Genomic DNA, 24,996 nt, shown 5'->3' with positions numbered 1-24,996 from the left:
GTCCATATATTTCTGTTTTAGAATGACTGCATTTATGTGCATGCAAATGTACAAACGTTGGCTTGTGCGTGTTCACGTGTAACACATTAACGTTGCAGGTGGTGATGAATGACTGTGAAAATGCTTTTCTCTGAAGAGATCCTCGCTCCTCATCAGGAAGGAGTGGAGCTGGAGAAGATCAATGGCCTTCAGCAGCTGAAGTGATTCACCCGTGGCTCGCCGGCTGCTTAAACCGCCCGTGTTTCCACAGAGCTGTCAGATGGAGCTAGAGGTCTCATTGTTCAGAGATGACACTGAGTGAAACCATCGGTGGTCGATCTGATCCAATCCTATATGGAGAGATGAATTGCAATACTTGATGTAGTAAACAGAGTCAAGTGCACATTTATATATTCACATATTTACATACATATTTGCATAAATATACCTATAAATATAAATCTTTTGACCATGTTCTTTTATACACTACATGTGTGCACAAACACACACACACACACACACACACAATATATATATATATATATATATATATATATATATATATATATATATATATATATATATATATATATATATATATATATATATATATATATATATATCCTCCTAAGAACCATAAAAATAAGTTTTGTGAATTGTGTTTGTGTGTGTGTGTGTAATTACATTGCTTGGAGCATTAGAAACAAATGGATATAAAAAGACATTAAAAATATTTTATTCTATGTCCTTTGTAGAGGACACCAGGACTAAGTTATTCAAAATAAATAAATAAATAAACACGAAAAGGCATGTACAGGCAAAACAAATGTTTTATTTTTTTCCACACGCCTATCAGTTTTAGGTTTCAGGCTATTTTTAACCAAACTTTGTGCAAAGATGATTCTCGGATGTGTGATGAAAGATACAACAGAATAATTTGATATAGACTATTATACTTTATGCAATCTGTTCATAAAAGGTCCATACATTTTTATTCCCATTCTATCCGTCTCTATGCAGACCTTCTACAACAAAGCGAGACGTTTTGATAAACTCAGCTCGTATGGACTCTGGCAGTGCAGAAATTGCTTCGTGAGCGTCTCGTGCGATTGTTAAACCGGCGCGCGCTCTGTGCTTCGCTCGTCAATCACCTCAGCACCCCTCCTTTGGGCTCAAGGGCTTCAGCGGGAGAGCTAAATTGGCTCTAACATCATCACCGCTGCTGTCGCCGTCCTCGTTGAAGAGTTTTTCGGGGGAGATTTTTTTCTTTTTCTTTTTGCTCGTGGTGCAGAAAGCGAGGCTGTCTTCTGTCATTCTTTTCCTTTTCACGTTTCTGGGGGCAGAAGGCAGCCACTCGCTGCGTGAATGATATGAAAAGCCTTTTAAAAGCACATTAAAATGAGAAATTGTGTACAAAGACGCGTTCTCTCCTGGTTGGTGGAGATATCGGGAATCACAAACGTCTCTGGGAGGTGTACAAAAAGGTAAAACGGGGGAGGGACAGACAGAAAATAGCCTGTGTCAGTAGACAGAAGTGTTCCATAACAAGCACATCAACAAAACACCTGTGTAGACCTGCGTCTTGAGTTGCTGAGGCCTGAAGATGTACTAGTTCAGCATGAACTCACTTCTGGATGTATGAAAAATTATTTGTGACTAGTGTAGTTGGACTCAAATAGCTTAAGGGACCTTGGGAGAGCTATTTATCGGCTGCTTTTTATTTTTTATATCCTCAAGGTTTAACCATCAAATAAAATGCAAGGTCAGACGCGCCATTTGAAGCTTGCCAATGCAGTTCATAGTGACATTAAAAAAGTCAGTTTTTCTGACAAAATGTAAATCTTATTTTTCAATTATTGTTTAAATACAATATAAATAAAAGCTGTAATGTTTCAGAAATTCTCTCTTCACTTCCATTGTAAGTACCACAAGGGATGAGTCAAAAAAATGTTCTGTGGTGATCAGCATTGTGATCATAAATATGAATAAATAATAAATGTTATCCTGTGTTTGTGTGAATGCTGTATAGTTATATCATTATATAGTTATCTTTATATCTTTATAGTTTTCTCGTGAATGGGCCTTTTCTGCAACCTGGAATTTCCCTTTATAATTACATTTGGGGTTTCACATTATTTGAATTCTCTTAGGGATTGTTTGGAGATGTTTTGATTGGTGTGTGTACACAAAACAGAAAACCCAGCAGTAATGAATCAACAAGAGCCTTCTGCTGCAGCCATCAGAGCAGTACAATGATGTGATGAGGGAGAGAGAAGCTATGAAAAGAAGCCTAGCTCTGCTCTCCTGACCATTGTTCTGGGCAAGCTGAAAACACTGTTATAGTGGCTTCGATTCGATTTGTTCGCAAAACACAAGTCACTTTCAAAATTGTCATGTGGCGTATTTGTAATGCGATTTAAAGCTGGCTAAGCATTTTTGTTTTGTAATACTGTACACTCCAAACAGCTGATAAAATCATCACAAGTCATCCATACATCTCCAGCCCATCAGATAACATCTTTTTTTGTTTGTGAAAGACAAATCCATCATTAATTCATAATTGGCCAAAATACCAGAAAATCCTTAATAGCGCTATATCTCTGGAAAGTCCATGTCCTGTTGTCCTGTCACAGCAAAACCCGCTAACATATTAGATTTGGACTATTTTTGCTTGTAAACAGTGTTTGATTTGTGCATATTTCTTAATTCAGATGAAACAATGTATGCAATATATTATGGATAAAGAACTCTATCTGTGGTAGGAAAGGTTTGAAGTTAGAACAGCTTAATGATGGTTTATTACAAACTTGCAGCTTTTACTTCACACTATATTAATTGATGGACTTGAGTTGTGTGGATTATTGTGATGTTTTTATCAGCTGTTTGGACTCTCATTCTGACGCCACCCATTCACTACAGAGGATACATTGGTGAGCAAGTTATATAATGCAATTCATTTCTCCAAAACTGTTTCAATGAAGAAACAAGCTAATATTTTTTTGGGTGAACTTCTCCATTAATGGTTCATTTCTTAACTGTAGATCCCAATAAAGAACCTTTATAATCTGTATCTACCACAGACGAACATCTGAGAAAATACTCTTGAGAGTCTGAAGTGCTTTGTGTATGAATGAAAGCAAAAAAAGAGGAAGAAAGCGAATGAAATGACCTGCATGTGTCTCATTTGTTCGGTGGTCTCGGGCATGTAATTCCTTCATGCTGAATTTTAATAGGATAACACATAGGATAGTGCCACACTTACAGAACTACCTGTCAGAGAAATACATAAATATATAACACCATAAAGCATGATGAAAGACATCATCTGCACAAATCCTCAAGGATGAACTCCTATTTTCACACCTATTTTTATATTAATGGAACTGGCTAGTACAGAACAATACATACTTGTTCTAAAAGCGAAAGTTACAGAAAATTAGCATGTAATGATTTTTCTGATGTAAGGATGCAGCTGTGTTGTATCTGAATTATACTTATTGTGTACACATGAATATTCAATATGATAAAGAATTGCTTAAAGGGTTGGTTCAGTGCGATTTCACTTTTTTAACGTTAGTTAGTGTGTAATGTTGCTGTTTGAGCATAAACAATATCCGTGAAGTTACGAAGCTGAAAGTTCAATGCAAACAGAGATATTGTCTTTTAAAATTCTGGCAGTTTAATGCCTACAAAAATGGCTGGTAGGGACTACAACAAGTTACTTCCTGGGTTCCTGACATAACAAACCCAGATAAACCCTGCACCCGGGAAAAGGCAGCAAAGGGGCGAGGCCATGCGATATTAATGATGCCAATGTTTACAATATAACCGGAGCACATGCCGCTGAGGTGAGGGGCAGGGTGTTTAGACGCTCACTAGAGGCGGTTTAGCCAATCACAACACACAGGGTTGGCTAACCAATCAGAGTCCATCGCCTATTTCTAAGGAAGGGGCTTCATAAAAGCAGGCAAATGATCAGAGAAGGGACAGAGCGGTGTGGAATAAAGGTTAATTATGTGAAAAATAATTCGTTTTTTTTTAACAAGGCATTAACACGTTAAACAACACCACATATTTGCTAGTGTTTGACAAACTACTACAAAATCAGCATAACCATTTTTGCACTGTTTGATCCGTATTGTGTAGAGCAGCTGGACATGCAGTCGTCATCATGCACACATTTGTTTTAAGATAGATAATAGAATATCACAAATGCTATAAAATGCATTTAAAGTTAGTATAAGATGACAGGATTGACAGAGAAACAAGTATTTCTATGGAATCTACAAAAAGCAAAGTCTAAATCATTTTGAGTGGTTACTTGAAAGCCTTGAATTGATGAATTGAAAAAAGCAAATTCAGCATTTTTAGTGCTCGCTGATAAATTATCAGATGAATTGCGGTGAGGGAACACTTTAGATCATTTAGCACCTTCTTTATATGACACTTGTTCTGCCCATGATCCATCGGCAACTCTCCCCTGTTTGACACATGGAACCAATTTCATTGTAGTCTGATTCATCTTCATTTTTGTCCCAAACCATTCCAGGCTATTATTTATGGTACATAAAGTTCTGTGTCAGGGGGTCGTGCGTGTACCAACTCATTTTAAAAGGCAATTAAAGTCGACCCTGCAACCATTTCCTGTTTGCTTTAATGAACACTATAACTGTCATCTCCACCAAAACATTCGTTACAGCAATTAGAGCACAATATCAGCAATCTTTAGACTCAGCTGATATTTTATTTAGGTTATGCCTCCCCTCAAAACTACACAAATTTAGCTTGAATTAGACAGATTTTATATAACTTTTATATCACTTTTAGAGAGTTTGCATAATAAGGCCTATACAAAATGGCTAGATTGGTTTGTCATTTGTGTAAAAATAAGAAGTTTTCGAGTTCTAGGATAGGCTAACATAAACTAAATCACATTTAAGAGATACTTTAAAATGAAAGAAATAGTGGTTAATCAAAACGAAGAAAAATGTTTTTGGCCATAGCATCCGAAATGAATGACTTTTATAATTTAACTACTCATCTCCAGACATTTTTAAAGCAAAATCTTTGTCTAAAACAGTACCCTTGCGCCCTCTGTTGAAAAACATTGCAACTGCATGTAAGAATGTACGGTTTTGTCTGATAGATAGATAGATAGATAGATAGATAGATAGATAGATAGATAGATAGATAGATAGATAGATAGATAGATAGATAGATAGACAGATAGATAGATAGATAGATAGATAGATAGATAGATAGATAGATAGATAGATAGATAAAGTTGATAGAATATATATAGGCTATATATATATATATATATATATATATATATATATATATATATATATATATATATATATATATATATATATATAAATTCAATAGTAAAATAAAGATACTATAAATATCATAGCTCTATAATATCAAATAATATAATATATAATATAATATCTATAATATTAAATAGCGTATGAGAAACCAGACTCAAATATGCACCGAAGATGTTTTACGCGGAGGAAGCGCGTCATTGCAGGGCGGAAGTGTCACCTGACGTGGCATGAGGGGCGGAAACGCTTGTTTGTGTTTTGGTTCTAAAGGGGAAGTTGCGAGAGAGAAAAGAAAGGAGGAGACTTGATCGGGGTTGGTAAAATTCTCACTAACCGACCCCAATAATAAAGAAAACCTCTCAAAAATTTGAGCACCCCATCGTCGGAAATCAGTTCACGCAACCTGTCGGCTGACATTCAGGTAAAAAGACACCGAATACCTCCGTTAAATGTGGCGTTTTCTGGTTTGGCGTGTCCCTCAAGCTAGTTAGCCACTTTAGCTTGCTAGATTTCGTCTAAAAAATGTTACAGGCCCCTTGTCCTTTTCCAAACTACATAAGTCACCAAACCTGATATCTTCAGCCCAATTTATAACTTACATTATCCATGCTCTTGTTCATTAGAAGCGTGAATATATGTTTATAGTTGTATGCTTAGCTGAGGCTTATGTCGGAATGCAGTTTGGGTGCAAACAGGGTGGAATGCTGGAGTTAAAGTGAAGTTGCTTATTATATTGTCCTTATCCTCAGATTCTCAGAGCTATATTGGCAATCGCTGTGGTTTAACAGACTTGGCATCTTACCTGATGTTGGCTGTCTTTGCAAGGAACAAGACAGCTTGTCCATTGGCTTGAGGCTCAGGGGTGTGTTAAAAAATAGAGGAATTGTTTAAGTTGGGTGAGCTTAACCTCGAGCCAACCTCGACTTGCTCTTCTTTAGAGTTATGAAGTGCTGTGATGTTAAGAATACAGGTTAATTTTGGGAATATGATTCAGAGACAGGATGACTGTTGTGTCAACCTTCAACAGAAATCACAGGTTTGTTTTTGTTAGGCCTGTCATTAAAATGAGACCACAATCTGACCAGCAGCAGTTGATTTAAAACCGCTTGCCGGTGATGAGACTTTTGTAATGTCATGACTTGTTTCATAAGCTGTGCTCTTTTGTTTCACTTTGGAGTTTCGATGTAAGCTGCTCTGAGAGAGTGTGAATAGACAAATGTGGTTGTTATATCAGCTGCTATATATATCAAATGGATGAATGCAGCAGATTTGGCATGGTTTACGTCTTACACCAGGCTTGTTGATTCGATGCGATTGGCAAAGCAGGCATTGGTTTCTCTTCTAGAACCATCAGCTTATGATGATGCAATGCCACAGCAGCCACACGAGCATCAGGGGTCTGTTTTTATGTTCTCCTATTTCACAACAGCAGTAACTGTGCAGTTTTGAGAGGGAAAGTGTTATCCTGCTGTTTTAAGCCTTGAGGTCACTGCCGGAGTAAACGTCGATCAGTTTTATTACCGTCCTTTGAGTTGATGGCTGCATCTCTGGTGTTGTATCTCAGGTATGTGTAGTCATTCTGAAGGCTGAGGTACTTAATTAGGAAGTGAAATGTTTCCCCAGCTGTTGAATTGTTGCATTGAGCTAAATGAGCTCGCTTTAGAATGGGTTAGCATGGCTACAGACATTTATTTCTGATTTTCAGCAATATTAAATTATGTTCAATAAAACAATTGTAATGCTGCATTTTTGTCGTCATTACTCTAGTTTGCAGTGTCACATGATCTTTCAGAAAGCATTCTAATATGTTAATATATCGTATTTCTTACTGTTAATGTTGAAAGCAGTTGTGCTGCTTAATATTTTGTGGAAACCGTGAAACATTGCGTTTACTTTAAACTATTGTTCTTACCCGTGGTCTTAATAAACTACTATTCTTTTATTTTACGTCACCTCCTAGTCATAAAACATATATACATACACACATGTCTGAATGAATAATCATTCTGAATCTAAATGATTTTTTTCTAAATTCTTACCCAGTAATGACAAAGTCATAGAAATTTGGTCTTTAAGTACCGAAACTTTGATTATCATAGTGAATCATGTCATTTAGTGAAACAGTAGTTGTAATAGTGTCATATATTCAGCTGAAAGGTAGAAAATATGACTGAGATGTGTAAATCAAATTATATTTTTGTTTAATCCAGTGTTTTTAGTCTAAAAATGTGCATGTCTCAAACCAAAAATAGCATTTGAGTTACTAGCCACTATTGCCATAGCTGAGATTAGCGATTTCCCCGTATGAGAGCTCTGAATAGAGAAGAAAGAAAAGATCTTTGTCTATAGTCAACATGAAAGTGCTCTTTTTCATTTCTCTTTTCTGGTTACATGTTGTGCTGTGCAGCCTGTACTGAGACAGCTCTCAGTGTGTGTGTGACCGCTTAAAGGAGACGGGGTGATTGACGACTGTCATGGCCAATAGGGGAGGAGCAACACGCCCCAACGGGTCCAACGCGGGCAATAAGATCTGCCAGTTTAAACTGGTCTTGCTAGGAGAATCGGCTGTGGGAAAGTCCAGCCTCGTACTGCGCTTCGTCAAAGGGCAGTTTCATGAGTTTCAGGAAAGCACAATAGGAGGTAGGGGATTTTTGTGTTTAAATTTATGTGTACCTGTTTGCGCAAGTTCTCAACGCTTTTCTCTTTTGCTTCCAGCGGCCTTCCTTACACAGACGGTGTGCTTGGATGACACAACGGTAAAGTTTGAGATTTGGGACACAGCCGGACAGGAGCGCTACCACAGTTTGGCCCCCATGTACTATAGAGGTGCCCAGGCTGCCATTGTAGTTTATGACATCACCAATGAGGTGAGCAGTTTTGTTTTTAAAGCGGTTCATGAATGTTTTATACTGTGGCTAGCTTAGTGTCACATTTCTCTGTTCTGCTTCTGTTATTTTGCCTTTCGCTTTCTTCACCTTGAAGGAGTCGTTTGCAAGAGCAAAGAACTGGGTTAAGGAGCTTCAGAGGCAGGCCAGTCCAAATATCGTCATCGCACTGTCTGGGAACAAAGCTGACCTTGCCAACAAGAGAGCAGTGGACTTCCAGGTATACATGACTTCACAACAAGACCAAAGAGAGATTTTATATCTGACCATCGCTGTCTCCCTCACCTGAGCTGGTTTATTTCTACAGGATGCTCAGTCTTATGCAGACGACAACAGTTTGTTGTTCATGGAGACGTCAGCAAAGACTTCCATGAATGTCAATGAGATCTTCATGGCCATTGGTAAGGTTTTACCACAACAGTGGTGATTTAAAGTATTTATAAGATCTGGGGAATGCAACATAGTTTTCTTTGTGATGCTTTGGTGCTGAGGTGTATTATTAATTATCACATTTGTATTTAATAATATTTGATTTTTAATTTGTACTTGTATTTAGGAAGAATTCATTAAATAGATCAAAAGTAAAATTTAAAGAAAATGCTAGAAAGGTTTATTTTAAAATAAATACAGTTGTTTTCAGCTTTCTATTAATCAGAGAATCCGGAATAAAAAAGTTTCACTATTTCCACAAAATATTAAGCAGCAGAACTGTTTGCAACATTGATAATAATGAGAAATGTTTGTTGAACACCAAATCAGCACATTAAAATAATTTCTGAAGGATCATGTGACACAGAAGATTAGTGTAATGTCTGCTGAAAATTCAGATTTGCCATCACAGGGATACATTTCATTTGAAAATATATTAAAATAGAAAAGATTTTTTTAAACTGTAATATTACTGTTTAAACTTTTTTTTAAATCAAATAAAGTCAATTTTTATGAGCATAGAAAGCAACTCAAAAACATTAAGAAGTGTTATTTCTTGTTTTGTGTCTCTTCAGCGAAAAGGTTGCCTAAGAATGAGCCCCAAGCCGCCGGAGCCAACAGTGGGCGGAGTAGGGGCGTGGACCTCACAGAGACAGCCCAACCCACTAAGGCCCCCTGCTGCAGCAACTAATGCAAAAAAAATCCCCCTTCACCAAACTCTGTTACCGCGACAACTAACGCAAGGTCCCGCCACCCAACTTGGTTTTTGACTAACTAATGAAATGCGTCCGCTTCCCCCATTTTCCACAACTCTCTTACGCTGTTACAAAAGCTCTGCCCCGGCCATGTAGCTGCTGTGATTTTGTTTTGTTGTTTTTCTGTAAAGACCCATGCCTCTTACTGTATTCATGCTTAAGCTCATGCCATGTCTCCAAACTGTAATATATGCCATCACAGATATCCATAAAAAAAAAAAAAAATTATAATAATAACAATTATCTGAATGCCATTTGCCTGACCTGGACGAAAGGGGCGGGGGCTCTGCAAAGTTTCACCTGCCCTGTCATAATTCAGAATGCTTCTTTTTCTCAAATCTGTTTTCATCTTTTTTATGATTTAGTTTAATAGAAATGTACTTTTCAGAATAATGGATGCATATATCACTACAAAGCCTGAAAATGGTTAATCAAAGTTTTAACCATATCCAATGGCATACATGGTGAGAGAGGACGTGACAAGTTGCCCAGGCCCCTTTGCTCCACCCCGTCTCGTTTCCCTGCTCTTTCCCTCTCGCTCTGATTCTGGATGTCCCAGCGGCTCTGTTCAGTGGCAGACTGCCCACTTCCTGAGGCTGCGCTGGCAACAAAAAGCCCACCTCCTTCTTAACCACACACACATAGCCAAGATCCCGCCCCCTTGTTATTCTCTCACCATCTAGCAAGCCTTCACATTTTTTGTCAGCTTTATTGGTCCTATAACTAAGTGAATATGTGGCTGCGCTTTTATTCAGCAAAAAAAACGGTCTACGTAAGATAAGTAGCTTCCCTTTCACAAACATGCACCAGTCACGCTCGCACTCTTCTGGTTCTAACTCACCCAGGTGTTTCTTACTCCATGCCTTGCACTAATTTTTGGTCTTGATATTATCTCTTGCAAATACAGCCAGAGTGATATAAATATATATAAATAATTTACTGTAAATAGGGTGTTGCAATGTATTCGTCTTTTCCATTTACTGTTGCAGGACTAATGCTTGATAGGGAGTTAGATAATCATAAAAAAAAAAAAAAACAATTGTACAGTAACCAAGAATTGCTTTGATAGGGGTTGGAGTTATGTTTCTTTTTCACAAATGGTTAAATTATAATCAGTGGTGGTCTTATAAAATGTATGTAGTGTTATTAACAAACAAAAAAAGAGCTTTTCTTTAGTGGTCTGTTTTGTAATTTTCATGAGAAAGCAAAAACCTTCACAAATGTTTTTGTCACTAAACAGTGTCCACATCAACAGATTATGATAGTTCTTCCTCTGCTTTTCGTCCCAGTATCGGACAACACATACACTTTTAACATTCTCTCGATTTTCAACATTTCAGGATACTGGTACCACATAAATTCGCTGCTACATTCAATTTCTGTCTTTTTTTTTTTTTTTTTTGTGTGCCCCCTTTGAGACTAAAAATGCAGTTACCTAAATATTACTGTTAATGTATCAAATTTCTTATAAATGGTATTGATAATATTGTGTGTTCAGAGGGCCAAATTAACTTCTAGTCTTCTCTCTGTGCGGAATTTCCTTCACAGTACAGATTCTTGTGTAATAGCATTTGTTTGTGATAATGACCCATGATAAGTAAATTGTACCTTGAGTCACAACATCTTATTTGTTTGCTCATAAAAAAATGATTGCTGATTTTATTCCATGACTGATTGCAAATAAGCTTCATTTTAGTGTTTTCCTATTTTCTTATAGTTATACCTGTCTGTTTTATGAGTATCTGTGTTTTAACAGGTGATCAGTATTTAAATCACTATATAAATATAAGTAGTTTAAGTTTTAGCAATTTGTGTTTTTGTAATTTTATTAGTTTTCTTTATTATTATACGGTGTTCATTTTTATTATTATTTTTTTAGTTAGTTGCAAAGGCAAAAATGCTATTTTTCATCAGATTTTTATCTGTTTACATTTTATTTGCAGGTTTTAATAGTTTTTGTTTTATTTAAGCCCCTAAACATGCAACTGCTGTTTAATCTGAAGTTAAACCCTTTTCATCTAACTTTTGGGGGGGTCTTTAGAGATGACATTAGGACTAGGCCCTTATTTGTATTAAAAGCATGTTATTCCTGCAAGTTGCTTCACATTCAGATCGCTGCTGATAAAAATACCTTAACCCAGCCTGAGATGGCTTCTTGGCTGCTCAGGCTGATTTTAGACAAGTTTTTGGGACTTTTTTTTATTTTTTATTCAGATTGGGAGGCCAGTTTCCAGACTAGTTAAACCAGCTTGTTCAGGATGGTAGACCAATTTCTAGCAGTACTGTTGAAAAGGTAATGTTCGAGCAAGTCATTTTAGAACCAAAAATGTCTCTACAAACCATGTCTAAGGCTTTTAATGTATTTGACCTTGAAAGGTTCGTTTAGAAAGGGCATATTTGTATCCTTCTCGAATCATAACGGGATATTCATTTGTGCCTCCCCTAGCGGATACAAGGCGGATTTACAATGTCAAATAAAAAAGCAGGGATGAACGCCATGTCTGATCCCGCTGTTGAGGGGTAGAGAGAGCGAATACAGCGGGCGGACTTCGAGTATTCGAGTCGGTGCGCGGAAGCAGGCTCGATGTCGGAGAGCGCGGGGATTCCTCAGGGCTCCCCGGCGGTGGGTGCAGCGGGCTCGGCTGCGGCTGCGCCAGGTGTCGGTGGAACCGAGTGTTCGGGCGCTGCTGTCGGTTCTGCACGTATCGCCGTCAAGAAGGCGCAGCTCCGCTCCTCCCCGCGTCCGAAGAAACTGGAGAAACTCGGTGTATATTCCTCGTGCAAGGTACAATAGTGATGTAAAAACGTTGTTTACGTCTGCAGTGCAAAGGAAAGACTCGCTTTTATTTGTTTAGCCGATAGCTGAAAGTAGCTGTTCCCTTACTTTACCCACTCTTGATTTTGCAAGCACAGCACAAAAAGACATAGCTTTGTCTTTCATTCTTCTAAACTGCGAATGTGTTTTCTTTCGTGCTTTAGCCACAACCAAATAACGCACAACAGAAATGTATAAATGAACTCATTTCCGTGATCTGCAGAGATAATAACGCTGTGTTTGCCCTTAGTGGGCAAGATGACGTGAACATTTGGTGCTCTTGGCGGGTTGTCAATTTATTTTTTCTTTTAACAATGAATGCAGATTTTTAAATTGTATTTCGCCGAGTCAGACAAAAGTTTCAAGGTGCTTCGGTGCGAGAGTTCTGCCGGAACGGGAGACACAATCTGAAGTTGATTACTCAAGAGGAGAGAGCGTCGTCTTTGTTTTGACAGGATGACAGCTGCGAAAGGGGCGTGGTTTGTTGCAGGGGGCGGAGTCTGCTCATTGTTGTCAGATCAATCACACGCAACAAACGGAGGCCCTCAAGTGTTGAAATATTTAAATAAAGTACATTGTATTTCATTATAGATTTAGTTCTAACTTGATTTATTTCCATTCTATTTAAATTAAGTTTTTGTTTTTCAGCAAGAAGGTTGTGTCTTAATTTCCGTTTTTAGAGTCACACTCCGAAACAGTGGGCATCTCTTTCCAACTTGTATCAACATTTATTTAATGATTTATTATTTTAGAACGTTTGAGCAATTTTGGCTCTTCATAGAGTCCACCAGCATAAATTAAGCGAGGCTAAATAGTCCTAAAATCTCAACACCTGGAAATCAGGAATTTTCTATAGGCTTAATTACATAAATTTGATTTATGAATAAAATAATAATAAATAATGTATACAAGAGTCTTTCGGTTTCTGTGCAGTACTTTAATAGATTTAGTGTATGTGTAACATATTGCTAAAGTAGTCATTTTACTGTCTTATTTTGTGGCTGTTCTTTTTTATTCTCATACAGGCTGAAGGAGCTTGTAAGTGTAATGGCTGGAAGAGTCAAAACCCACCTCCAACTCCGCCCCCTCCAACCCCGCCCAGAGCTGAGCAGCCAATTGCAGTTAACTTAAAGGAGCCCTGCAGAAGCTGCAGTCACGCCCTCGGTAATAACTGTCTGTGTAATAGTAGAGCACAACAGCAGAGTTCAGGAACATGAAATCCCATTCTTGTTATCCATAGAGAAATGGATGATTAATGTTATATTTAATATATAAACCTGTCAAGAAAGACCTACATTGAGTCAGGGTTGTTAAGTGATAGTCTATTCACACAAACAGCTTAAACTACATATTTGAAGATTTTGCAGTAAACTTTAAGTATATGGTGTGTTTTGTATACAAACCGATTCCAAAAAAGTTGAAACAGAATGCAATAATGTGGAAGTTTCAAATTTCAATATTTTATTAAGAATACAACATAGATAACATATCAAATGTTTAAACTGAGAAAATGTATCATTTTAAGGGAAAAATAAGTTGATTTTATAATTTCATGGCATCAACACATCTCAAAAAAGTTGGGACAGGGCCATGTTTACCACTGTGTGGCATCCCCTCTTCTTTTTATAACAGTCTGCAAACGTCTGGGGACTGAGGAGACAAGTTGCTCAAGTTTAGGAATAGGAATGTTGTCCCATTCTTGTCTAAAACAGGCTTCTAGCTGCTCAACTGTCTTAGGTCTTCTTTGTCGCATCTTCCTCTTTATGATGCACCAAATGTTTTCTATGGGTGAAAGATCTGGACTGCAGGCTGGCCATTTCAGTACCCGGATCCTTTTTCTACGCAGCCATGATGTTGTAATTGATGCAGTATGTGGTCTGGCATTGTCATGTTGGAAAATGCAAGGTCTTCCCTGAAAGAGACAACGTCTGGATGGGAGCATATGTTGTTCTAGAACTTGGATATACCTTTCAGCATTGATGGTGCTTTTCCAGATGTGTAAGCTGCCCATGCCACACACACTCATGCAACCCCATGCCATCAGAGATGCAGGCTTCTGAACTGAGCGCTGATAACAACTTGGGTTGTCCTTGTCCTCTTTAGTCCGGATGACATGGTATTCCAGTTTTCCAAAAAGTACTTTAAATTTTGATTCGTCTGACCAAAGAACAGTTTTCCACTTTGCCATAGTCCATTTTAATTGAGCCTTGGCCCAGAGAAAATGCCTGCGCTTCTGGATCATGTTTAGATATGGCTTCTTTTTTGACCTATAGAGTTTTAGCCGGCAATGGCGAATAGCACAGTGGATTGTGTTCACCGACAATGTTTTCTGGAAGTATTCTTGAGCTCATGTTGTGATTTCTATTACAGTAGCATTCCTGTATGTGATGCAGTGCCATCTAAGGGCTGAAGATCACGGCATCCAGCATGGTTTTCCAGGCCTTGACCCTTACACACAGAGATTGTTCCAGATTCTCTGAATCTTTGGATGATATTATGCACTGTAGATGATGATCATTTCAAACTCTTTGCAATTTTTCTCTGAGAAACTCCTTTCTGATATTGCTCCACTATTTTTCGCCACAGCATTGGGGGAATTGGTGATCCTTTGCCCATCTTGACTTCTGAGAGACACTACCACTCTGAGAGGCTCTTTTTATACCCAATCATGTTGCCAATTGACCTAATAAGTAGTAAATTGGTCCTCCAACTGTTCCTTATATGTACATTTAACTTTTCCGGCCTCTTATTGCTACCTGTCCCAACTTTTTTGGAATGTGTAGCTCTCATGAAATCCAAAATAAGCCAATATTTTGCATGACATTTCAAAATGTCTCACTTTCAACATTTGATATCTTATCTATATTCTATTCCATTCCTTTATTACTCACAATTTGTACAGTGTCCAGACTTTTTTGGAATTGTGTTTGTATTTGAAATCAGTTACTAACAGTCAGCAGTTTTATATGGTACTGTTTATGCTTCAGCTATGTCAATAGCAGTGCTTCTTACAAAGTCACAATTGTATTCTTTTGTGTTTTTATTTGGTCAGGTGACCATGTGACACACCTGGAGAATGTGTCAGAGGAGGAGATGAACAGACTGCTTGGAATTGTGCTGGATGTGGAGTACTTGTACACGTGTGTCCATAAAGAAGAGGATCCCGACACTAAACAAGTTTACTTTTCTCTCTTCAAAGTGAGTTCTGTTGTTGCACATTGTGAAGTGGTGGTTACATGACTCCCTGTATTAGACAAATTAAAATATATAGTTCAATGAAACAATAGTGACAACTAAATTGGTGATGTTTTTGGAATAAGTCTCTTATGCTCACAAAAATTGCATTTATTTGATCAAAAATACAGTAAAGTGATTCATATTGTGAAATAGTATTACAGTTTTAAATAAGTGTATTTTAAATATAATGTATTCCTGTGATGGCAAAGCTGAATTTTTTAGCAGTCAATAATTAAGTCTTAAGTTTAACATGAGATTTCATAAGGTTTCATGTTGATTTGGTGCTCAAGAAACATTTCTTATTATCATTGTGTTAAAAACAGCTGTGCTGGAAACCTTGATAAAGGACTCTTTGAGGAATATATAGTTCAAAAGAACAACATATATTCGAAATAAATAGCTTCTGTAACATTATAAATGTCTTTACTGCCACTTTGGATCACTTTTTAATGCATCCTTGAGTTGCTAAATAAAAGGATTAATTTCTTCAAAAAAAACTGACCTGAAATGTTTGAACGGGAGCGTATATTAATATATATTAACATTCTGATGTGTTTAATCAGTTTGCTACTAATTGTCAATCTTACCTACCTGTATTTGTTGAAAATGTCTTAGTTGCTTCGGAAATGCATCCTGCAGATGGGAAGGCCTGTGGTAGAAGCTCTGGAAAGCCCACCTTTTGAAAAACCAAGCATTGAACAGGTAGCTGCTTAAATTGCAAGGCTGTAATCTCCATAAGTAATGAATAATGGACGATCAGTATGCATTTCATCAACGTCTCATTCTTTGACATTTATGAAACCCCTCAGTCTGGAATATTTGGTAACAGTATTTGGTCAACTTTTTATTCACATCACATTTAAACATTATGTCAGTATCAGGAAGTGTAAAAATGCAAATACAGATAAATCTCCTATAAGCTCAATAGTGGCTTTATTCTGAAACAGGCATATGAAACAGGACATTTAGTGTTTTGAACAACATTGTTTTCTTGGTTATATATAGGCAGTGTACTTTGCCTGTGATGCACAAATTAGAGAGACACCAAACAACCCTACACACATTCCTGAGATCCTTGTAGCTGGTGTCACACATACATTTTTTTCATGTGTTGGTTGTTTTTTTTGTTGTTGCAGGGTGTGAACAACTTTGTGCAGTACAAGTTTAGCCACCTACCATCAAAAGAGAGGCAAACCATTGTGGAGCTTGCAAAGATGTTCCTCAACCAGATCAACTACTGGCAGCTAGAGACGCCCTCACAAAGGAGGCAAAGAGCACCTGATGATGATGTGGCTGGTTATAAAGTCAATTACACCAGGTGAATGCTAGTTTACTTGAGTTTAGGGGCACCTAAGAGAGGAGTGGGTCTCGTTTTGAAAAAAATGTAACAAAAAAATTATCTTCTGTTTTGCACCTCATTGTCGTTAAGAGATTATTGGCTTTGTTTATTTTCCTAAAGTGCCAATATTATGCACATTTACAAGCCATAATAGCCTTTTTTTGGGTCTGCAAAAATTTTTCCCCATGATTTAAAGTAAAAAAAACACATTATTTCTCTCATATTGCACATTTCTTCAGCACCTATTTTCACCTTCTTTCCGAAATTCTGCCTTTCTGAAAAGCCCAGTTTAAGGTCCTAAGCCTTCATGAGCATCTATAGATAGATAGTAGTATTAAATATTTATAAATTAGTGATTCTTTATTGAAAGTCCACACAATGTTTTTTTGCCTTTGCAACACCGCAAAATCACCAACTTTTCTTTGTGGGCGGGCCAAAGTAGCCAGTAGGCGGGTATTTTGCGAACATGTAACATAGTGATGTAGCAAAGTCTTTGTAATCAACCTTAGTCAGGGTTGCGCCATATTTCAATTTTCACTGGGAAAAAAAACAAGGCTGTGAGGAATACCTTCAGGGGAGAAAAACTAGTTTTGAAAGTCATGACATGAATTAGGACCTTTATACAGTGCATGCCATTGTAAAGACCAGACCAAACGTCTATCCCTCCATTTAATACATATTTCTGGTCTTCTTGTGTGTTCGTGTTGCAGGTGGCTGTGTTATTGTAATGTGCCCCAGTTCTGTGACAGTCTCCCTCGGTACGAGGCCACACAGATTTTCGGCCGCACTTTCCTGCGCTCTGTGTTCACTGTTATGAGGAAGCAGCTGCTGGAACAGGCCCGGCAGGAGAAAGACAAACTACCACCTGAGAAACGCACACTCATTCTTACACATTTTCCCAAGTAAGCACACAAGCACACAGAACTTTCCAAAAATAACCGGTCCATTATATGTGTGTATGTGAATATGTGTGTGTTGTGCACAGGTTTTTGTCTATGCTGGAAGAAGAGGTTTATAGTCATAATTCACCCATCTGGAGTGAAGACTTTATGGTTCGTTTATCAGGTGGACAGATTTCCACAGGTGATTAACAATGGTAGAGTTCATTTGATTCAGTTGTATGTGTCACATGGCTATGTAAACAGACTTCTCTTCTCTGATTGGTGCAGTGATCAGTGCTCCACCCGTGACCCGCCCCCTGTACTACAGCAGTAGTCCCGCCCCAGTGGAGCTGGTTGGAGGAGGCAGTGTAAGCCCGGCCCGGAAAACAGGATCCGCTTTGGAGCCCAATTCAGGTGTCAACTTATTTCATGACATTTTATTCAGTACCTTTGTCATTTATGTAGTTTTAATGATGAATCTAAATTATTGTTCAAATGTTTGGGGTCAGTAAACTTTAAGAAATCATACTTTTATTCAGCAAGGATGCATTAAATTGATCAAATGAGAATGTAGAATGTTATATATACAACTCCAAAAATATATTTATGTATGTCTGCAGATGATGTGTTAAAGTTGCTAAACCTTAAAGGGTTAGTTCACCCAAATATTCAAATTATGTCATTAATAACTCACCCTCATGTCGTTCCAAACCCGTAAGACCTCCGTTCATCTTCAGAACACAGTTTAAGATATTTTAGATTTAGTCCGAGAGCTTTCTGACCCTTCATTAAAAACATATGTACGGTATACTGTCCATGTCCAGAAAGGTAAGAAAAACATCTTCAAAGTAGTCCATGTGACATCAGAGGGTCAGTTAGAATTTGTTGAAGCATCGAAAATAAATTTTGGTCCAAAAATGAGGGTAAGTCATTAATGACATAATTGTAATATTTGGGTGAACTAACCCTTTAATAGATTTGACTCTATGCACAAATGCAGGTGGAGAAAAGCGAAAGTCTTCTGAGCCGTTGTCTCACGAGGACAGCAAACGACCCCGTGTGGTTGGTGACATTCCTCTGGAATTAATTAATGAAGTCATGTCTACAATTACAGACCCTACAGCCATGCTGGGTCCAGAGGTAAACACAGTGCGTTTAATTAATTTTTTATATCATAGATGGTTGTACAAAACTCATAATATCATAGGGACTAGAGCAAAAACATCCTTTATTCTGTCTTTCTCTCAGACTAGTCTTCTCTCTGCTCATTCTGCACGTGATGAAGCTGCTCGATTAGAGGAGAAGCGTGGCGTCATCGAGTTCCATGTCATTGGAAACTCCCTCAACCAGAAGCCCAATAAGAAGATCCTCATGTGGCTTGTTGGTCTGCAGAACGTCTTCTCACACCAGCTGCCCCGCATGCCTAAAGAATACATCACACGCCTCGTCTTTGACCCGTATGTTTGCTACAATTAACCATTTAATTTACTTTAAGGCCAATTCGCACAGACAAACACCAACAAACGAGTTGGATCGAATATTTTCTGAAAATGAACTGTCATGTTCACACTGCCCCAACAGAAACCAACAAACACTCACTGAACATGTTCAGTCAGGTGAAAACAAACTCCGACCAACAGCAGTAGACACCAACAGGGTAACACACTGATCCAACAAAACCCATATTTGTTGGCGTTTATCTGTGCGGTGTGAATTTGCCTTAAAACTTTAAAAGTCTGATGCCTAGAGTAACAGGCCTACTGTATAGGACTGAAGCTTTAAAAACTGGTGTTTTCTGTCATTTTAAAGGGATAGTTTACCCCAAAATTAAGATTGGGTCACCATTTACTCACCCACATGTTGTTCCAAACCTATATGAGTTTCTTTCAAACAGATACTGGTAGCCACTGTTTATAACAGACCTAATGTCTTACTATTTATATTTATTGATTAAATTTAAGAATTTGAGAAAAAAGATCATGCATACATTTAATTAGGTAAAAAAAAATGGCCTTATAAATGTAAAAATGCCCATAAAAGCAAAAAAAAAAAAAAAGTCAATTTCTGTTACTTCTGCTAACTTATCACCACAGATTAAGAATATCAAAAGCAGCTGTCCTAGATCTGCCAAAATACCAGCACATAACATGCTCAGCAAAATATAACCTAATAAAATTGTCTAATTCATTAAAATTCCAGTATATATTGAGGTATATATATATTTTTGTCATTATCACACACTCCTGTATGGAAGTCAATGGCTACTAGCTACTGTTTCATTACCACCATTCTTTAGAATCTCCTCTTTTACTTTCAGAAGATGAAAGAAACTGGTTAATGTTAACCTCTTGCTTCCTGTAAACGGTAACATAACATTGGGATGAGTCAATGCATTTCCTCTTTATACAGGAAACACAAGACTCTGTCTCTGATTAAAGATGGCCGTGTTATTGGGGGAATCTGTTTCCGGATGTTTCCAACTCAGGGCTTCACTGAAATTGTGTTCTGTGCCGTCACCTCCAATGAACAAGTCAAGGTATGTTGTCCTATAAGAACTGGGAGGCATTCCCATTATTATTTGTTATTATTCTTTCTCACTCATTGCTAGCTTGATCTTTACTCGTTTGATTGTTATTTAAGGGTTATGGGACTCACCTCATGAACCATCTGAAGGAGTATCACATCAAGCACGAAATTCTCAACTTTCTCACTTACGCTGATGAATACGCCATTGGCTACTTTAAAAAACAGGTCAGTGCTCTATTAATTCATAACACAAAATACAACTAAAGTGGATGGTGAATTATATTGCCAAGCTCCAAAAATGACAAAAAGTGTGGATGTTCTGCTTAACATCTTTTGTTTCACAAATCAAAATGAAATGAAAATTAATGTAATATTTTTTTAATAAGAACATGATGAAGAAGGAGGATAATAATGAGGATTTTTTTTAGGTATATTTCCATATTCTTATTTTGTTTCTCTTGCTTTATGTCAGGGATTCTCTAAGGACATTAAAGTGCCGAAGTCAAAGTATGTGGGCTACATTAAAGATTACGAGGGGGCCACACTCATGGGCTGTGAACTGAACCCCTGCATCCCTTACACTGAGTTCTCGGTCATCATCAAGAAACAGAAAGAGGTCTGTGTGTGTGTGAGCATGAGATCTGAGGTGTTTCAAAGAGGTTACACGGTATGGATAAATAAATGCATCGTTTTGTTATTGCCTAAAGGCTTTTCTATCTCTATCTTACCCTCTCTCCCAGATCATTAAGAAGCTTATAGAGCGCAAGCAAGCACAGATTCGGAAAGTCTACCCTGGCCTGTCCTGTTTTAAGGAGGGAGTTCGTCAGATTGCCATTGAGAGCATTCCAGGAATCCGTATGTCTTACTTTTATGTTCAGTAGTTTTAGATAAAAAAACGAAAGTATAATAATGTATGCATTAAAATGTATTTTACGTCATTCTTCAATGAATAACAATAATACCGTATTAATAATAAATATTACCATTTTAAATAAGTGTATTCTATTTGAATATATTTGAAAATGCAGTTTAATTTGAATAATTCCTATAAAACAATCATTACCCCAGTCTTCAGTGTCACATGATCCTTCAGAAATCATTCTGATATGGTGATTTGCTGCTCAAGAAACATTTGTTTTCATTCTCAATGTTGTGCTGCTTAATATTTTTTGTGGAAACAGTGATGTCAGGATGCTTTGATGTATTGATACTTCAAAAGAATGGCATTTAAAAAAAAAAGTGAAATAAAAAATTCACTGTCACTTTTGATGCATTTCATGCATTCTTTTCAAAATAAAAGTATTAATTTCTTTAAAAAAATTTTTTTACTTGTCTCATACTTAGAAATATAAATTGTATTTAATATTTATTTCATAGTAAATAATATATTAAAATCAATAATATGTTGAATTTAAACATTACTGTTTACTTGTCTTGGATAGGTGAGACGGGCTGGAAGCCTGTAGGGAAGAGGTGAGTGTGTATCTGTGAGTCACGGCTAAACAAATCTTATGGAAACATGGTTTGTTTCATTTGGTGTACTTTTTCCACAGCAAAGAGCTGAAGGATCCAGACCAGTTGTACAGCACCTTAAAGAACATCTTACAGCAGGTCAAGGTAATATATCTGCATTGCCTAAATGTTTAAAAAATTACATTTATGAAATAAAACCATAAAACGACTAATTTGGAATATGTATTGTACTCCTCAGTCACACCAGAATGCATGGCCCTTCATGGAACCTGTAAAGAAGAATGAGGCACCTGGCTATTATCAAGTCATCCGCTTCCCTATGGGTATGCAGAGATCTTTTATACACAATGTGCCTTAGGCTTACATTTGCACATGTAATGCCTGACTGTTATATTGTGCATTGTAGACTTGAAGACAATGAGCGAGCGTCTGAAGAGTCGTTACTATACCACACGGAAGCTGTTCATGGCTGACATGCAGAGGATCTTCACTAACTGCAGAGAGTACAACCCTCCTGAAAGCGAGTACTACAAATGTGCCAACCTACTAGAGAAATTCTTCTACACCAAGATCAAAGAGGCAGGCCTCATCGATAAGTAATCCAGCTAGGGGGAGCACGTGGTCCGTTTCCCTTTCTACCTCTTTTCTCCACATTTATCATATATAGAACTCCTTTTAATCCCCATTGTTTTTGCATCAAAAGTAGGGTTTTCTGAAATTAAAACATTTACATGTATAGTTCATTCAAAAATTCTAATTTGATGAAAATGTAACCTCAGGCCAGCCAAGATTGCAATTTAGCATTTTATCACTTGCTCACCAGAGGATCCTCAACAGTGAATGGGTGCCGTCAGAATGAGAGTCAAAAATCTGTTAAAAGCATCACAAGTAATCCATACGATTCCAGTTTAACATCTTATGAATCAAAAAGCTGTTTGTAAGAAACAAATCCATCATTAAAGCATCAAAAGGCATTAACTGATTATCGTGATGTTTTTAGCAGATCTGCTGGGATGAGCAAAAAACACATTTACATTTTGGATAGCCTGAGGGTTATGACGTTTTCAGGAAATTGCTAATTTTGGGTGAACAATTTTTAAAAAGATAAGTATTTGGCGCATGTGAATATCCACATGACTGCCATGTGTGAAAAGTCTTTTTCCTGTCTTAAAAATTCCTTCTGCCAAAACTGTGGAACAATTTTACGGTATGTGCGGCTGGATGCTTTAGGTGTGCATGTGTTCTTGCTAGTGTGTGTATATAATAGTAAAAATCTGTTTATATAGATACAGTTTTATGAGGAAAATTCTTTTTTTATGTTTTATGTAAAGTCATGGCCAAAAGTTTTGGCTATGACATTTTTTTTTGCAAAAGTTTGCAGCTTCAGTATTTGTAGATAATTTTTCTATGTTTCTATGGTATACTGAAAAACAGTGATAAGCATATCATAAGTTTTAAAGGCTTTTATTGGCAAAAATTATATATAGAATGAGTCCGTATTTACAGTGTTTACCCTTGTTCTTCATAACCTCTGCAATTCATTCTGGCATGGTGGATATTAGCTTCTGGGCCAAATCCTGACTGATGGCGATACATTCTTGCCTTATTAGTTGATCACAATTTTTGGGCTTCTGCTTGTCCTCTCGCCTTTTGAGAACTGACCACAGGTTCTCTATGGGATTGAGATCTGGAGAGTTGCCTGACCACGGACCTAAAATTTTAAAGTAATGATCTTCGAGCCACTTTTATCACTCTTGCTTTGTGACATGGTGCTCCATCTTGCTGGAAAATGCACAGATCATCAGCAAATTGCTCATTGATAGTTGGAAGAAGTGGCTCTTGCAGGACGTTTCGATACCATTCTTTATTCATGGCCATGTTTTTGGGCAGAATTATGAGAGAGCCCACTCCCTTGGTTGAAAAGCAACCCCACACATTGATAGTCTCAAGATGCTTCACTCTTGGCAGGTCACAGGACTCGTGATAGCGTTCACCTTTTCTTCTCTGAACAACCAATTTTCCAGATATCCCAAACAGTTGGAAGAAAATAACTTTGCAGCAGTCTTCTTCTGCTGCCATTCCTGAGCAAGCTCTGCACTGCTGGAGACACGATTCCATATCTGACTCCTCAGGAGGAGAAGGTCCTGGTGCTTGCTGGACACAGTAGGAGGTCCTGAAGACTTCTTCACTGCAGTTGAACCTCTCTCCTTGAAGTTCTTAAAGATCTGGCAAATAGTTCTTTCAGGTGCAATATTCTTTGTAGCAATTTCCTTGCATACGAGGCCATTTTGATGCAAAGCGACGATGGCTGCATGTGTTTCTTTGGTAGAAAACATTGCTAACAAGAACACAATGATTGGAAGCGCTTCCTCCCTCCTTTTATAGCAATCAGTCTGCTCTTACAATAGAATGAGTATGATATTGATTTTACCTTACTGGTTCTCATTCACACTTTCACATGTGCTGCTGAAATGATTAGTCAATTAATGTTAGCTCGTCATTTTGTGTCAGAATTTTTTTTTTTCGTGAAGTTCATTTTTTTGGCCAATGAAGCTTTTATCAATTATTTAAAATGCATCTGATCACTCTGCACAATAATCTAGAAACAACACCACAACAGCTTAAGCAGCAAACTTTGCAACACACAAAATTTATGTCACTGCCAAAACATATGGCCAATGACTGCAGTAGCGAAGGATGTGGCCTACAACTCAGCCAAGAAAAATGACTCTAATTACCTAATGTCAGACCTTCAAACAGCACTTATTTATTATTAAACCTAAAGAAATGTTGATAAATACTAGTACTGATGCAGTGAAGATTCCTAATCAGAAACTTGCACATGTGCAGTCTTTATCAGAGCGCGGCGTAATGAGGAGCATTCCCTGTGCAGCGAAAAAACTTAATTAAGTCTTAATAACTTAAGTCTTAATATGCTTCATCTTTATGGCTGTGCTTCTAATGAAAACGTACAGCCTTTTTATGTAAAGGTGACACGTGCAATGACTCGCACTATTGTTGTTTTCTAAAATATTTGTACTTTTAAATAATTAAGAGATGGGCTTTGTACTACATTTGGGGGAATGGGGGATAAAGCTATTTTAAGGTCTTTGTACCTTTGCTTTTAAAGACATAGCATATTTTATAGAATGATTAAATATTTAGCAACTAATGTGAATGAAATGTCTACTTTTGTGTTAGACTGTTGTAGTAGAGGGTAATGTTGCACAAACTGCACAATTCTTTTTTTTTTCTTGCACTTTTTTTTTTGAAATTGTTAAAGAAAAAAGAAAATCACAATCATTAATTTCTTTAATTATTATGTTTATGTATATTTTATCTTTTAT

General features: G+C 37.3%; 2 protein-coding genes across 2 annotated transcripts; both read left to right on the top strand.

Annotated features, from left to right (window-relative positions):
• The first annotated feature begins 5,570 nt into the window (after nt 1–5,570).
• On the top strand, nt 5,571–11,040 carry LOC132145235 (ras-related protein Rab-5A). The gene is made up of 6 exons (XM_059556078.1): nt 5,571–5,730; nt 7,717–7,949; nt 8,025–8,176; nt 8,292–8,414; nt 8,502–8,595; nt 9,199–11,040. The coding sequence occupies exons 2-6, from the start codon at nt 7,784–7,786 to the stop codon at nt 9,312–9,314; spliced, it is 651 nt and encodes a 216-aa protein (XP_059412061.1). The 5' UTR covers nt 5,571–5,730; nt 7,717–7,783; the 3' UTR covers nt 9,315–11,040.
• Nucleotides 11,041–11,833: 793 nt separating this feature from the next.
• Nucleotides 11,834–23,126, top strand: LOC132145230 (histone acetyltransferase KAT2B). Its single transcript, XM_059556071.1, has 18 exons — nt 11,834–12,163; nt 13,219–13,357; nt 15,246–15,391; nt 16,046–16,132; nt 16,567–16,748; nt 17,480–17,671; nt 17,755–17,852; nt 17,939–18,064; nt 18,651–18,790; nt 18,899–19,107; nt 20,060–20,186; nt 20,291–20,401; nt 20,649–20,792; nt 20,917–21,031; nt 21,619–21,649; nt 21,730–21,793; nt 21,888–21,972; nt 22,056–23,126. Exons 1-18 carry the CDS (start codon nt 11,963–11,965, stop codon nt 22,247–22,249), a joined length of 2,391 nt encoding a protein of 796 aa, XP_059412054.1. The 5' UTR covers nt 11,834–11,962; the 3' UTR covers nt 22,250–23,126.
• The last annotated feature ends 1,870 nt before the right edge of the window (nt 23,127–24,996 follow it).

This window comes from Carassius carassius, chromosome 8, assembly GCF_963082965.1.
Source record: "Carassius carassius chromosome 8, fCarCar2.1, whole genome shotgun sequence".
NCBI classification, from domain to species: domain Eukaryota; kingdom Metazoa; phylum Chordata; class Actinopteri; order Cypriniformes; family Cyprinidae; genus Carassius; species Carassius carassius.
Note: the sequence above shows the minus strand (reverse complement) of the source record. Positions and strands in the feature narration are given on the sequence as shown.

What these genes read in the sequence shown, in the direction of transcription:
- LOC132145235 (XM_059556078.1), top strand. Translation starts at nt 7,784, where the DNA reads ATGGCCAATAGGGGAGGAGCAACACGCCCCAACGGGTCCAACGCGGGC. An exon ending in TCAGGAAAGCACAATAGGAG is followed by an intron (nt 7,950 to 8,024) that starts GTAGGGGATTTT and finishes TTTTGCTTCCAG; the next exon opens with CGGCCTTCCTTACACAGACG. An exon ending in TGAGATCTTCATGGCCATTG is followed by an intron (nt 8,596 to 9,198) that starts GTAAGGTTTTAC and finishes GTGTCTCTTCAG; the next exon opens with CGAAAAGGTTGCCTAAGAAT.
- LOC132145230 (XM_059556071.1), top strand. Translation starts at nt 11,963, where the DNA reads ATGTCGGAGAGCGCGGGGATTCCTCAGGGCTCCCCGGCGGTGGGTGCA. An exon ending in AAGCTGCAGTCACGCCCTCG is followed by an intron (nt 13,358 to 15,245) that starts GTAATAACTGTC and finishes TTATTTGGTCAG; the next exon opens with GTGACCATGTGACACACCTG. An exon ending in TGAGAGCATTCCAGGAATCC is followed by an intron (nt 21,032 to 21,618) that starts GTATGTCTTACT and finishes TGTCTTGGATAG; the next exon opens with GTGAGACGGGCTGGAAGCCT.